A 12910-nucleotide genomic window follows, 5' to 3' on the forward strand; every position below is an offset into this window, starting at 1 on the left:
AGAGAGAGAGAGAGAGAGAGAGAGAGAGAGAGAGAGAGAGAGAGAGAGGAGGAGAGAGAGAGAGAGAGAGAGAGAGAGAGAGAGAGAGAGAGAGGGATATATATATATATCATACCGAGGAAGAAAATAATTAATTAATGTTTCTTTAACGACAGCATAAAAAAGACATTAAAGGAGAGATGGAGAGATTTGAATACCAAATTTAAAAAACAAATATTATAGAATATTAGATTTTCACAACAGAACACAATTTTAATGTGAAAGTACAGTTAAATCTGTTAAATAATGTGAATAGTGTTTGCTAGTTAATATATGGACCTTCATTACTGTATTAGATGGTTTCGAAGAATAGTATTTTTTACACAATGGCTGCTTAAAACAGGCTGCTACCTAAAGGATGTGGTAATTTACGCATATGTCTTATTTTTATAATATAAACATAAATTACAACGTACCATTGTTCTTGGTTTCAGTCACCAATGCCTGTGGCCTAAACAATGGCGGCTGCCGGTTCCTCTGTCTGCCCTCGCCAGGCGGGGGGCGAACCTGCGAGTGTCCAGATGACGTGGATCCCAGGAGGTGCAACGAGGTCGCCTTGCTCAACAAAAAGTGATCTCGCTGTGCAATAACATTGATCAACACATTGGTGTATCTGCTATTAGTCGTCTCATTCGTGTTGTGTTTATTGTTTACATTGATTAAATCTGACCTCAGCGATCAGTTGGTGATTCAGTCCAGCGATACTAAGGTATCACAGTGCCAAGAGGAGGTTACTAACAATTGCTGTTTAAAATTAATCTCTATAAACTGTTATTTTTACTAATGATTGCTGAATAGGAATATTTTTTCCAGAAGATCTTTGAGACATTTTCAAAATGTTCTTACAAAATGCAACGTTTTGTTAATTTTGACTAATGTGCCGACAAATCTGCTTATTCTTTGTTTTAAATTCAACATTTAATTAGCACAATGTTAATGTGTTGTCCTTTCTAAAAGCTGTATTTCATCTTCTTATCCTTACAAAATGTAACACTTTGTTAATTCTGTTTACTATGTGATTAAGATTTTTTTTAACATTTAATGGGTTCACTACATCAGATATCTCGATTTTTTTCTTTTCTGACAAAATTCGACTGTTTAATTGCCATTTCTAAAAAACAATCGATCTATGATTACATAGTTCACCAGTCTGAACACAACGACTTTCCGTCGAGTTTTCTATACGTATTCAGCTAATTATCACTGTAAAACACATATTTCAATTGCTAATTGTCACTGTAAAACACATATCTAAAACCATCATCATGCAATTGTTAGAGATCGTTTGTTCTTGTAATGGTATAAGCATATACAGCAATGCCTTCTTCAAAATATGTACGCTTCAAATACGGATTCTGCACTCTGTAGTATTCATATCAACAGTTTTGTATGTTTTTCTTATTGTCAAGACGACGTAATGAAAGAGGCCTCGGTGCAGCTACCTTCTGCATCTACTACTACTACTAGTGTCCATTCGTTCAATGGCTATGCTTTAGACAATGTTACTTTTACCATATGCATACTATGAACTATGGTCAGTGTTGATTCTTTCACTGAATATGTTCTGAACAAATCAAGCAAAGACGGTATCGCATAGTCTAGACGAATTTTTTAAATATATTTTAGAATTACATGTATCAGTATTTATCAAATAATACATACCTTTTATAAAATTCAACCAGACTGCTGGAAAGATTTGTCACTGCACTAGCATATAGCTATTGATACGAAAAGAATAAGAAATATTACTCCTCAAACATTTCACAATACGTTTTGCACTGACGGTTATAAAACAAAAACAACTTCCTCTTTTCACAAGCGTCAGAAGTTGTTAAACTTTTAAAAAATAAATGCATTTAATAATATTCAGAAAAGTGTCTAGCTGAAAAGTATAGCGACGTATGTATGTGTTTACATCATAGATCAAGGTAATTCTTGAGGTGAAATGTCGCCACAAACCTACGATGTTCAAATTACTTTTATACATTTCAGTGGGATGTAGGCAAAACAAAAAGAACCCACAGATTAACCCTTCTCTATCTGTGCCAAACCTGTATATAGTTGTACTGTTTACAAGTATTGTATTCATATACTTTTTATATGTTTGTTTAGTATTGAGTATTGTAGATGAATAGATGCTATAGTCTGATTTTCCTAATCAAATAAACCATGATACTTTGTTTCTCAGACTATACCACGAAGCTCGAAACTGCCAAACAGTAGTATGCATGAAGGTCCAAGACGGTAAGGCCAGGTATGAAGTTGCACATGAGGAATGTCCGACGCCAGTTTAATATATAGAGGATATTTCATGTTTTTTGTCAAATGTGATTTATATCTCATCTCGTGAAGTTTGCAATCATATCTCACGAGTCGCACTTGCGCAACGAGTGTGATATGGTTGCAAACTTCAAGAGATGAGATAAAATCATATTTGACAAAAAAACATGAAATTTTCTATTTATTATATATATTTTAGTAATTTACCTTTATTTTTAAAATGCCAGCAGCAAAATAGTTCCGGCTTTCTTACAGTGAAGATAACCATTTCTGCAGTGACGATAACACATTTTAGAGTGAAATAGTGAACTTTTCACTCTAAAATGTGTTATCGTCACTAAATGGTATATAATAAATATAAATATGATACAATGTTATTTTAGTGTCTACATAATGTTATGAAAATGCTTAACATAACAAAATACCGTATATAATAACTTATGTGGTGATTCCTTGTAACATTCGTTCACTGGCTTCCTCGGTGCGATTTCTGGTTGTTGTTGGTAGCCCTTTTGTGCATTCTCTGTGTACATTGTGTGTAATATGTTACAAAGCATGTATATTACGGTGCTTGTATATTAGTGTATTGTATAGTACCCGTATCAGCGTCATGTAGTATTTAATTTTAAAATGGCTACGTTAAGAAATCTCTACCTATTGTATACATTACATGTGTTTTTCTTGAAGTCTATACTCGCACTTTTGTTTACAACAGATAGAAACGTTTTAGTAACTAAAACTCATACATTTTCTTAGCATGTTTCGTCTTTATGTGCAGTTTTCGAAACTGGCATAAACTTTTATAATTTCTTATCTTTTGTATGATAAATATGACATAAATTGTTGAACTACATTATTTTGTGTTCTGAGTACTTTGTTCACTACGAGAACCCTGATCAATACGCAGGAGCGTAATCAACGGTGGAAAGAACTCGCGATCTCCTCCACCACAAAGCTGAAAGGTCCGTTTCAAGTCAATACTTTCTATACTTTTTACGACATCACTAAAACACATTGATTAATCAATCATCACCTATTGGATGTCAAACACTGGGTAATTTTGACATGCAGTCATCAGAGGAAACCCGCTACATTTTTCCATTAGCAGCAAAGGATCTTTTATATACACTTTCCCACATGCTATGGCCTTTGACCAGTTGTGGTGCACTGGTTGCAACGAAAAAAAACAACCCAGTCAGTTGAATGGATCCACCGAGGTGGTTCGATCCTGCGAAGCAAGCACCTTCGGCGAACATTCAACCGACTGAGCTCAATCCCCCTCTCCCTCCCCTATAATGTCTACTGAGTAAAACATGCATTAAAACTCCCACGTTAAATGGATATTCAATGCATTTCTTAAATACGAGGTCTTGAGTGTATCAGAATATGATATCTTGATATCCACAAAAGGATTCATTTTCACTTGCAACAGACCGTTTTCATGGCCCAGACACCTGCACATGAGTTGATGTCAATGCAGTTTTAACGTTAGCAATCTAATTGAAATCAGATCGGCCTCGTGGATAAGACATCGGACATGAGGTCGGCAGGTGCTGGGTTCGCATGGCGGCTCCGGCTCACACGCAGAGCGCGTTTAACGACTCAATGGGTAGGTGTAAGGCCACTAAACCCTATTCTCTGTCACTAACCATTAACAAAACTAACCCACTGTCTTGGGCAGACAGTCCAGATAGCTTAGGCGTTTGCCCAGGACAGTGTGCTTGAACCTTAATTGGATACAAGCACGAAAGTTAGTTGAAAACAAAATGAATAAAAGGAATTCAAATCGGTTTATTTGATCTACAACTATAACCTATAGACCAATTGAGCTGATTTCTGCCAAACTAACAACGACAGGCCTCTTACAAATTACGCGAACGAGTTTCGTTCATTCACAAAAAGCTATATTTATGTTCGCATATTATCAGATATATGCACGACTTCAGCTCTTAGAGGCTATAACAACATCGAGTATTAATACAGTCTGTATAGGTAGAGTAAAGTGAAATTCACCCATCCTACACTTAGTTATTTTGATGTCCATCCAAACCTAACCTGTTCCCATGGATCAGAGAATAACAAACAAAATATTTTGATTATAGTAACGTTTATTATCCAAACGAACACTATAATACAATACAAAAGGAAACTGCTTTGCAAAAAATTTAATAGACTTGTTCTACATGAGACAGAATTAAAAAAGGGCAAGCTTTCTTTAAGCTCAAACACCTATCAACTACATAAATTAATTTAGTATTATTACAAGAAAATATTTCCTACATACCCACCACCTATACTTTAATTAATAATTTGGGTGACCCATCGCCATAACTAACACCACCAAGTATACGTTTTGTTTTACAATAAAGGTAAAACCAAACACTTATTTACAATATCCTCTACGTTAGGTCCAGTGTTACACGATGTGAACTGTACACCAGCGGCTGCACGGCAACCATAAGGGGTTATGTTCACTCTTTGCCAAAATAAGAGAAGTACACCAGTTCGAAATGTCTCCTTTTTTACTAATAAGGAATGGGATTTTCCAGCTCTTTATTTGATTTAGCTTTTATGGGGTGTATAAAATGATTTTCACAAAGTAAATTCGATTTTCATTTAATATTTTAATCTTTACATGGGTTTCTTTTAATGAAAAGTCTTGTTTTAGATTTAGCCAGTTCTTGTTGACTCATCCCTCGATATGAACCCTTGTAATATTTTCCCCCGATAGTTTTCTTGTGTGTGTGTTTTTTCTTTTTTTTAGTTATTGACCAAAGCATTTAATAACATTTTTATCGAAGCCTGAAATAGGCGCTGTTTTACCTGTACCGAACATCAGTTCAATTACAAAATGGCGACACTGGGTGTCCGAGCAGACGACATCTACAGCATCGGTTTTTCGCTTACTTTCTGTAACGACCACGATGCCATTTCGGATATTTAACTTAATAAAGGAAATATCGCTATTCGAAATTTTAAACAAAACAGAAACATTGACATCTTTGCATATTTCTGACTTAAAGTATACTCTAAGAGTATTGAACAGGTGCCATGTTGACGCTTGTCGCATTACTGTTTTGATAGTATTTGGTGAAGATTTGGTATCAATTGCACCCAAGGTCTCTGCTGCACAGGACTTGTAATACAATATTCCATTAACGCTGGTTTGTGTTTCCGCCATCATCATCAGAGCATCAGCTTTCACGGCGAGAGCTCGAGAATGTCTAGGCTTAACCCGCAATGCACTGGAGCTAAGTTCTAGGGCCCACTGGTAGTCCCGGTTTATTGCGGCGTCTTCAGCTTTTTTAACTGTGTTCGCCACACCACCCCCAAAATCAACCAATTTCTTAGCTTTTTCATCAGGTGTCAAAGGTGAAAGTTCAACAGGGTCACCACTGAACCAGCCCATGTAAGCGTCAAAGACACCTTTAACTGACCAGTGTAGTGTTCCGTATCTTTCTTCAAGGTACGGATGTGACGCTAGCTGTGCTGGCATTTCAATGACGTCTGCAATCTCGTCTGGAAGTAGCCCTTGATTCATGTACCTAACCGTCTGATCATGCACGAACTGTATAGCATCCCTGTAAGCTGTTAGGGTCGAACTGATGTCTGTCCACCCATGAATTGGCATCATGTGGCTGGGGATGAGTAGGTTCGGTTCCAGTTCTAGAACCTTGTCAATTGACGAGACCCATGTTAAAGTAGATCTTGTTGGCGTTCCGCGGATAGAATACAAATTTGGGAAAGCGCGGTACAGATTATCGCCGGGTAGAAATATTTTTTCTTTCTCTAGCCACAGACCAATCATGTCTTTCGTTTCTCCGGGCATGAGTATCATGGTCATTTGAATACCTGAAGAAACAAAATGGTAATCGTACTGTTATAACAATGAATCATAACACACAACAAAAGAGCTTAGGTTTCTCTAAATTATCTTTAACGTTTTAAAGTAAAAGACCCTACTTTTTAAACACTATGTCATATTTTTCACTATTAGAATCATTTATGATCATTGAAATCAGACATTATTTATATTTTATTATTTAGATTATCCATTTACGTACAACCGTGTTTCTGGTCAGCCTGGTGTTTCTAATACCACAAAATGCTTTTTTCATATTTGTAATCACGCACGTGCGTCTAAGAAGTAACAGTTATGAAGTCGAGTTCTAGACTTAGTTTTTAAGGATAATTCCCTTTTGAACATCGCATACTCTTGTTTCACTATGCTCAAATGTTCACTTTATTCAAATGTGATAAAGGTTTGTAGATTAACTAAACTTAGTGTCCATTTTTACGGGCTGCAACTAGCATATGTGACTTTAAGGTTTGAGGCCATGCCCTGGTGTGTTATACCAGTGAATAACATTATACCATTGTTCAGATATACCTGTGGTATATCTGAACAACAAAACAGTAATACCTGATCAGGGCCGTATCTCTGCACAATGCAGAGTCGAATGGGTCTTTGGCAAAATGGAGGTTGATTCCATGAATCTCTATCTCGTGCTTCGTCTATAGGAGGACAGCCATTCCTGGAGATATCCTTTACTGGAGATTTCATCGCCACAAAGAAGACTGCCACTCTCAGACAAGTTTACAAAATCAACACTAGCATCGGACAGATCTAATTATAATAAATACAGCTGCTGTAATGACATGCACTCGTGAATCACTGTCAAAACAGAGATGCTACCAGATGATCGCGAAATCTGAGCATACCTTGACCCACCGGTGGCACCCGTCATGAGTACTGCCACCACAGCTGTCAAGTTTGTCACTTCATCAAGCCGATGAAAAAAATAATAAATGTGCAAGAGTGTTATCAAAAAGATGAAAAAGTATGCACAAGTTCAAAATATGGAATAGCATCAGTCTTCATTTTGGTCAGTGATGCATCGTATTTAATATTTATAGCCTCCAAATATCTTCCATAAACCTTTTTGAATGCCCTCAGGAGTGTATATTAGTTTTAGCAGTAACAAAATAGCTAAACGCTGCGTCATGGACGGATGTAAAGGGCGAGGGAAAGTAATACTGATTTTGTAACAAGAGTTTTAATAAACATTCCTAGATATAGATTAAAATAAAGAAACCGATTGTTGCATTTGCGAATGGTAAAACATATCGTAACTTTATTTTTGCATTATTACACTCGTAATGCACAAAATATCACCATATGTCTCTCCGTCATGATTACGCGAGACTATACTGCCACCAATGAACTGTTTTCGTATAGAGTTTACATACTACGTGCATACAAAACAACAATAAGTAAAAGTGTAAATTACCTACCTGCGACATTAATGTCTTTTTCGTCTTCTGAGAATATCTTATTTGGATAAATAAAACCAGGATTTCCAAACTTAAGATCTCCTTCTGGTAGGTAGATCCCGAACTGTCGAGCGGATCTCTGACTCCAGATGGGGTTTATAAAGAACACTCTTTGTAGCTGTTCCACCAGTTTACTGTGGGCATATATGTCCGGGGGATTGCTCGGGTCTTCAACGAAACCCTGAAATTAAAAAAACAAAATTACATTAAGGTTATAAGGTATTTATCATTAAGATATAAAATCATACATCATTATGTCCTATTATTTCTCCATTTCGAACATTAGAGAGCTAGATTTAAAATTCTCGAATATATTGTTTTCAGGCTGACTCGGTATACTTTGATATATTATTATGCATTACCAAGGACATTCTTAACGTAACTCAAAATAAACGCTTTCTTAGATCATAATAGCAAAATTAGAAATTTACTCTTTTTTTCCACTGTGATATCATAACTGAATGTCGTTAACTATAGATTCAGTTGAATATAGATAAATAAAATACACATGTAAAAGTATTGGATTAGCCTTAGTCTTATTATATTATAATTTGATGGGCAAATACACATTACCAAAACTAAAACTGTATTATACTTTAATAAGAAGCATATCTGTATTTGTATACTAGTATGCATTACATTAAGCTTTCTGTATAGTGCATTTACACAAGAAGTAAATTTATTATTTGACGTATGTTACAGATATTAATATTTTATTAATATTATCATTAAAATAGCACCATTACCTTAGCTCCAAATGTGTGGTCCATGTGGTTATGCGTGTAGATAATAGCCTTGATGGGCTTGCTGGTGATGTTTCTGAACTCAGCAAGAATGGTCTGTGCCGAATCTATCGTCTCTGTGGTGTCCACGATGACGACGCCACCCTTGCCTTCTATCATGATGGAATTGCCAAGTGCATACCCGACAGCGACCCATATGTTTTCTGCCGCCTATTAAATTAATTAAATATTTTAAATACGACTGGTCTGACGTTCTTGATACAATGCAAATAACTTTATTGTTTTTAGTGTCAAAACAGATACCTGTTCACCATTATCATGACAATATGTAATGTGATGCTAACTACTTCGTGTTGTTCGTGATGTAAAGCGGTACAGTTTAATGACTGAATGATAGTTACTGTGAAATATTTCTAAGAGACTTCAAAGGAAAAACAGTTAGGAACGGGCTACCTCTTCTTTAAGAGTCATGTATCATTTGGGAAGGTTGGCTACTTGGCTAATATATGATAATGGCAATTACCTGTACAATTTGTGGTGGTGGATTTAGCTGCGTTGCACTAGTGCCATCACCCCGTCGTCTGTGTGCACTGATGGACGTTAATATTGCACAACACAAAATAACAGCCACATTCAATATCGGACCCTTGAGAAAATTCATTTCACTAAAAACAAAAATATATGTTAAGAACAATTCAAACATTATACAAAGATAGCATGTTATTTTGATGTTTTTTGATTGAAAACATAATTTATTGCATAAACAACAAAAGGACTAGGCACACGTTTGCCAACTTACTAGGCCCTCGTCTACACTGTATAAAAGACACATGAATGTGGTGATTTTATTTCCCAATCCCGATGCGGTTGTATAGAACTTTCTTGTCCTTTACCAGATCGTAAAGAAAGTGCACCTGTACTCATCCTCACGTCTTTCAACGGTCTGGAGATACGTGCTTGACGAACGTCAGAACTTGCTCTATTTTTTGTTTACCTAGACATTGGTGTTTTGATATTTGAGCATATTGTCTAAAACAGCGAGTGGCACTTGCAGGAGACGAATATAGGTATTTAAAATGTATTCATATTTTTTCTGTCTCTTTAACAAAAGGCAAGACTTATACACATTCCAAAATATTTGATGCACTATTTAGAGTAACATGTAAATCGGTTTGATTATATCATGTTAAATAAACTTATAAATTAAATACTTCCTATTATAAAAATTATTATAAAATAATATAATACTGAAACGAATACTAACGGTTTTACCTTCCGTGGCTACACCTCACTCTGTTTTGAAACGGCGGTGTAAAAGAATTGTGTATTATATTTGTATAGATATTAATTAACGTTTAAATGAGCGTCCTTGGAATGACACCTGACAGGATCTACTGATCAGATTGATAAATATGTCACTGGTCAGTGCAAACCACAGTACTTATTAATACCAGAGAGCGGACATGGAATTATATTATATAGATTATACTTTCGTATGTTTATCTTCATAGTTAACTTTATTTAATATGTCCCCTTGATATATCTATCTTTACAGTTTATTATATTTGACGTATCCATGTTTTAATAAATGTTATGTATTTCTTTATAGTTAATTCAGTATTAAAATGTAATGGCATCTCCGATTCATTAACTATTAGTTTCACTCTTAAGACGTATTGGTCTAGAAACATAATAATAAATAAATAAAACCAAGTTAAAATATAAATTCCTGGTATTAACTTACTTTGGACGCTAAATAAGGTAAAGTATTTAATTGCATTAACTAATATTAACTAAGTTAACTCCTATTTGTTTTTCATTTCTAAACTAAACGATCATAAAATCATCATAATGTTCACTAAAGTGTTATATTCTGTAATAGTGTTACCTTGAGAATACTACATGAGTGGCCGTTAGATACCGTTTATCTTACAATACAACGAGTTGTTTTAAAACGTATCTAACGAGCGAAAGTAAGATAAATGGTATCTAACGGACACGAATGTTGTATTGTACTTCATACATATCCTGAAAAAAAAACACGTTTTAAAATAAATTTAAATGCCTTTTCCAACGAAAACCTATTTACGGCCCTTGCTCTTATTATATAGTTAACTTATGCTTCACAGACACGTCAATTTCAGGTTATCTTGTACGTCACAGAGTGATCGATTCAACCTGTTTAGTTTTTTTCATTGGATAGTATGGCATTGATGACCTAGTTATCACCTAGGAGCATCCAGTCGTATGTCTTTAAAATATTAACGCACGTATATGTGTTAACAAGTATGTGTTATCAAAAGTAACGAATCATGTTCTCATTAATCGATTCAGACAAATGTCTTATTTTTTAATATCTTGTTTTGTTTTGTTTTGGTTTAGTGTGGGTTTTTGTTTGTTTGTTTGTTTGTTATTCTGTTAATATAATATTAATAAAATGAAATTTAGACTGGTCAGAATTGAAGTAAAAGTCAGGTGCTTAGCTATTTTCTTATTCATTTGTACAATTTAAGTATGAATTCTACAACACTTTTCCCACAGTATTCAGGCGCGGATGCAGGATTTCTGAAAGGGGGTGTCCAAATGTGATGACTGGTCTTTCCTTTACACTGAACAGTTAATATAATCACGTTTTCCCTTAAATACACCCCCCCCCCCCCCCCCCCCCCCCCCCCCCCCCCGGATCCGCTACTGGGATTAAGTGAAAAAATACGGTTAACTTTTCAAGCTTAAATCTTGATATTACAACTTGTTGTTACAGCCAGTCTAAACTGTAGTGCTTCGATTTATTGGTACCACATAAACTATGTGTCAAGCACTTGACACAGTGGTACTGCATTTATTGCCTATAATCCCCTGCGTGTGCTGTAACCTCACCGTGGTGCAGGGGTGTAACATTCTCTTTGAGAATGGCCAATACAGCACAAAATTGAAGTTTTGAGTAAAATTCAGTATCCGTAAAATTCTGTGATATTTGTGTTTTTGCACAGTTCTTTTACACTGTTTTTGTTTAAGTCTTGAATATTTATATTGATGTTGATCATCACTTTATTTATTTGCATTACCATAGTTTGACACCCAATAGCCGATGTATTTTTCGTGCTGGGGTGTCGTTAAACATTCATTCATTCATTCATTATTGCCTATAAAAAACAAACTCAAGCTTAAGCCCCAGTCACATATACATGATGTTTGCCCCGAATGTGAGACCCTGGAACGTCTGGATAGGCACCCGACAGTTTTGACCATGTTCAAAACTGTCGGGAGTATTCTGGGACTTTTTCAGTTCGTGACGCATTCTTAAACCAGGCATGAGTGCATCGGGCATATCCGTAGGCGCACCATAGACACAGTCGTGATAGTCGGGGGGTAATCGTGGGACTTCGCTAAGGCTAAAGGCTAAAAGGGACTTTACGTGCACATTCAGAATAAGCTGTTGTAGCGCACGCCTATACTGGGCACAGGGACCGGCCTTGGTCGGTTCTCTCTGTCCAGGACTTCGCTGATGGGCAGGCCTTTTTATGCGAGTCTTGCGGACGTCGGGGTAAACCGGGAGCTAGTCGTGAGTAGTCTTAGTACAATCGTAGTAATTCGTGGTGCATTCCGGATAAATCGTGATGAGTCGTACTGTATTCGTTAAGGTACCTTAGTGGAGGTGTACTACGTCGTAGCAATTCATAATGAATTAGCTTCAGTATTAAAGGGACATTCCTGAGTTTACTGCATTGTAAGATGTTTCCGACTAATAAAATATTTCTACGATTAAACTTACATATTAAACATATTTTCTTGTTTAGAATATCAGTGTTTGTATATTCAATGTGTTTCTGGTCGTCTTAATATTTGTAAGAAGCCCAAACAGAATTTCGTCTTCATATAATTTCGTATGCACAAAAACAATATATTTCAAAAAATAAAATGAAATTTAAACTTGTACAGATATTAGAACGATCAGAAACACGTTTAATATAACCACTAATATTTTATGCAGGAAAATATATTTGATATGTAATTACAATCGTTAAAATGTCTCTGTTAATTGATAACTTTTTAAAAATTGCAGCAAACTCAGGAATGTCCCTTTAACTTACAGCAGTCGTGAGTGAAGCCGATTAATGCCGATTTTGGCTACAATTCGGTAGCAACCGTGGCAGGATAGGATCGGGCTATCCGTGGCCATTCGGGTCAACAATCGTGTAAATGTGACTGGGGCTTTAAGGGGCGCCACACGCTACGAGAGCCTCGTACAAGAACAGCCACGAGAATTATAGCCGAGTGACAAGTCACACATTACGATTTTAACGGTTATTCTCGTGACAATTCTCGTACGAAGCACTCTTATCGTATAATATTTTTTTATTATACATATAGATTTTTTATTTTTTATTATTATTTTTTTTTTTATTATTATTATTTTTTTATCGTATGATATTGCCATAAACAGTTTTGGGTACTGCTACTTTAGGCCACTGGCATATCCAGGATTATATAACGGGAGAGGTGGGTAGATGAGG

At 35.8% G+C, this 12910-nt stretch overlaps 2 protein-coding genes across 2 annotated transcripts in view; one reads left to right on the top strand and one right to left on the bottom strand.

Annotated features, from left to right (window-relative positions):
• Nucleotides 1-3172, top strand: part of LOC121371402 (nidogen-1-like) — a 40492-nt gene extending 37320 nt beyond the window's left edge. Inside the window, exon 24 of the mRNA XM_041497272.1 lies at nt 474-3172. Within this exon, the coding sequence (XP_041353206.1) occupies nt 474-613 (140 nt within the window). The 3' untranslated portion in view covers nt 614-3172. The remainder of the gene's footprint in view (nt 1-473) is intronic.
• LOC121370059 (putative alkyl/aryl-sulfatase YjcS) lies at nt 2406-11724 on the bottom strand. The gene is made up of 6 exons (XM_041495159.1): nt 11582-11724; nt 8920-9061; nt 8400-8606; nt 7615-7834; nt 5393-6171; nt 2406-2447 (listed from the first exon to the last, which is right to left on the bottom strand). Exons 1-6 carry the CDS (start codon nt 11722-11724, stop codon nt 2406-2408), a joined length of 1533 nt encoding a protein of 510 aa, XP_041351093.1.
• Nucleotides 11725-12910: the final 1186 nt, after the last annotated feature.

Source organism: Gigantopelta aegis, chromosome 4, assembly GCF_016097555.1.
Source record: "Gigantopelta aegis isolate Gae_Host chromosome 4, Gae_host_genome, whole genome shotgun sequence".
Classification (NCBI taxonomy): domain Eukaryota; kingdom Metazoa; phylum Mollusca; class Gastropoda; order Neomphalida; family Peltospiridae; genus Gigantopelta; species Gigantopelta aegis.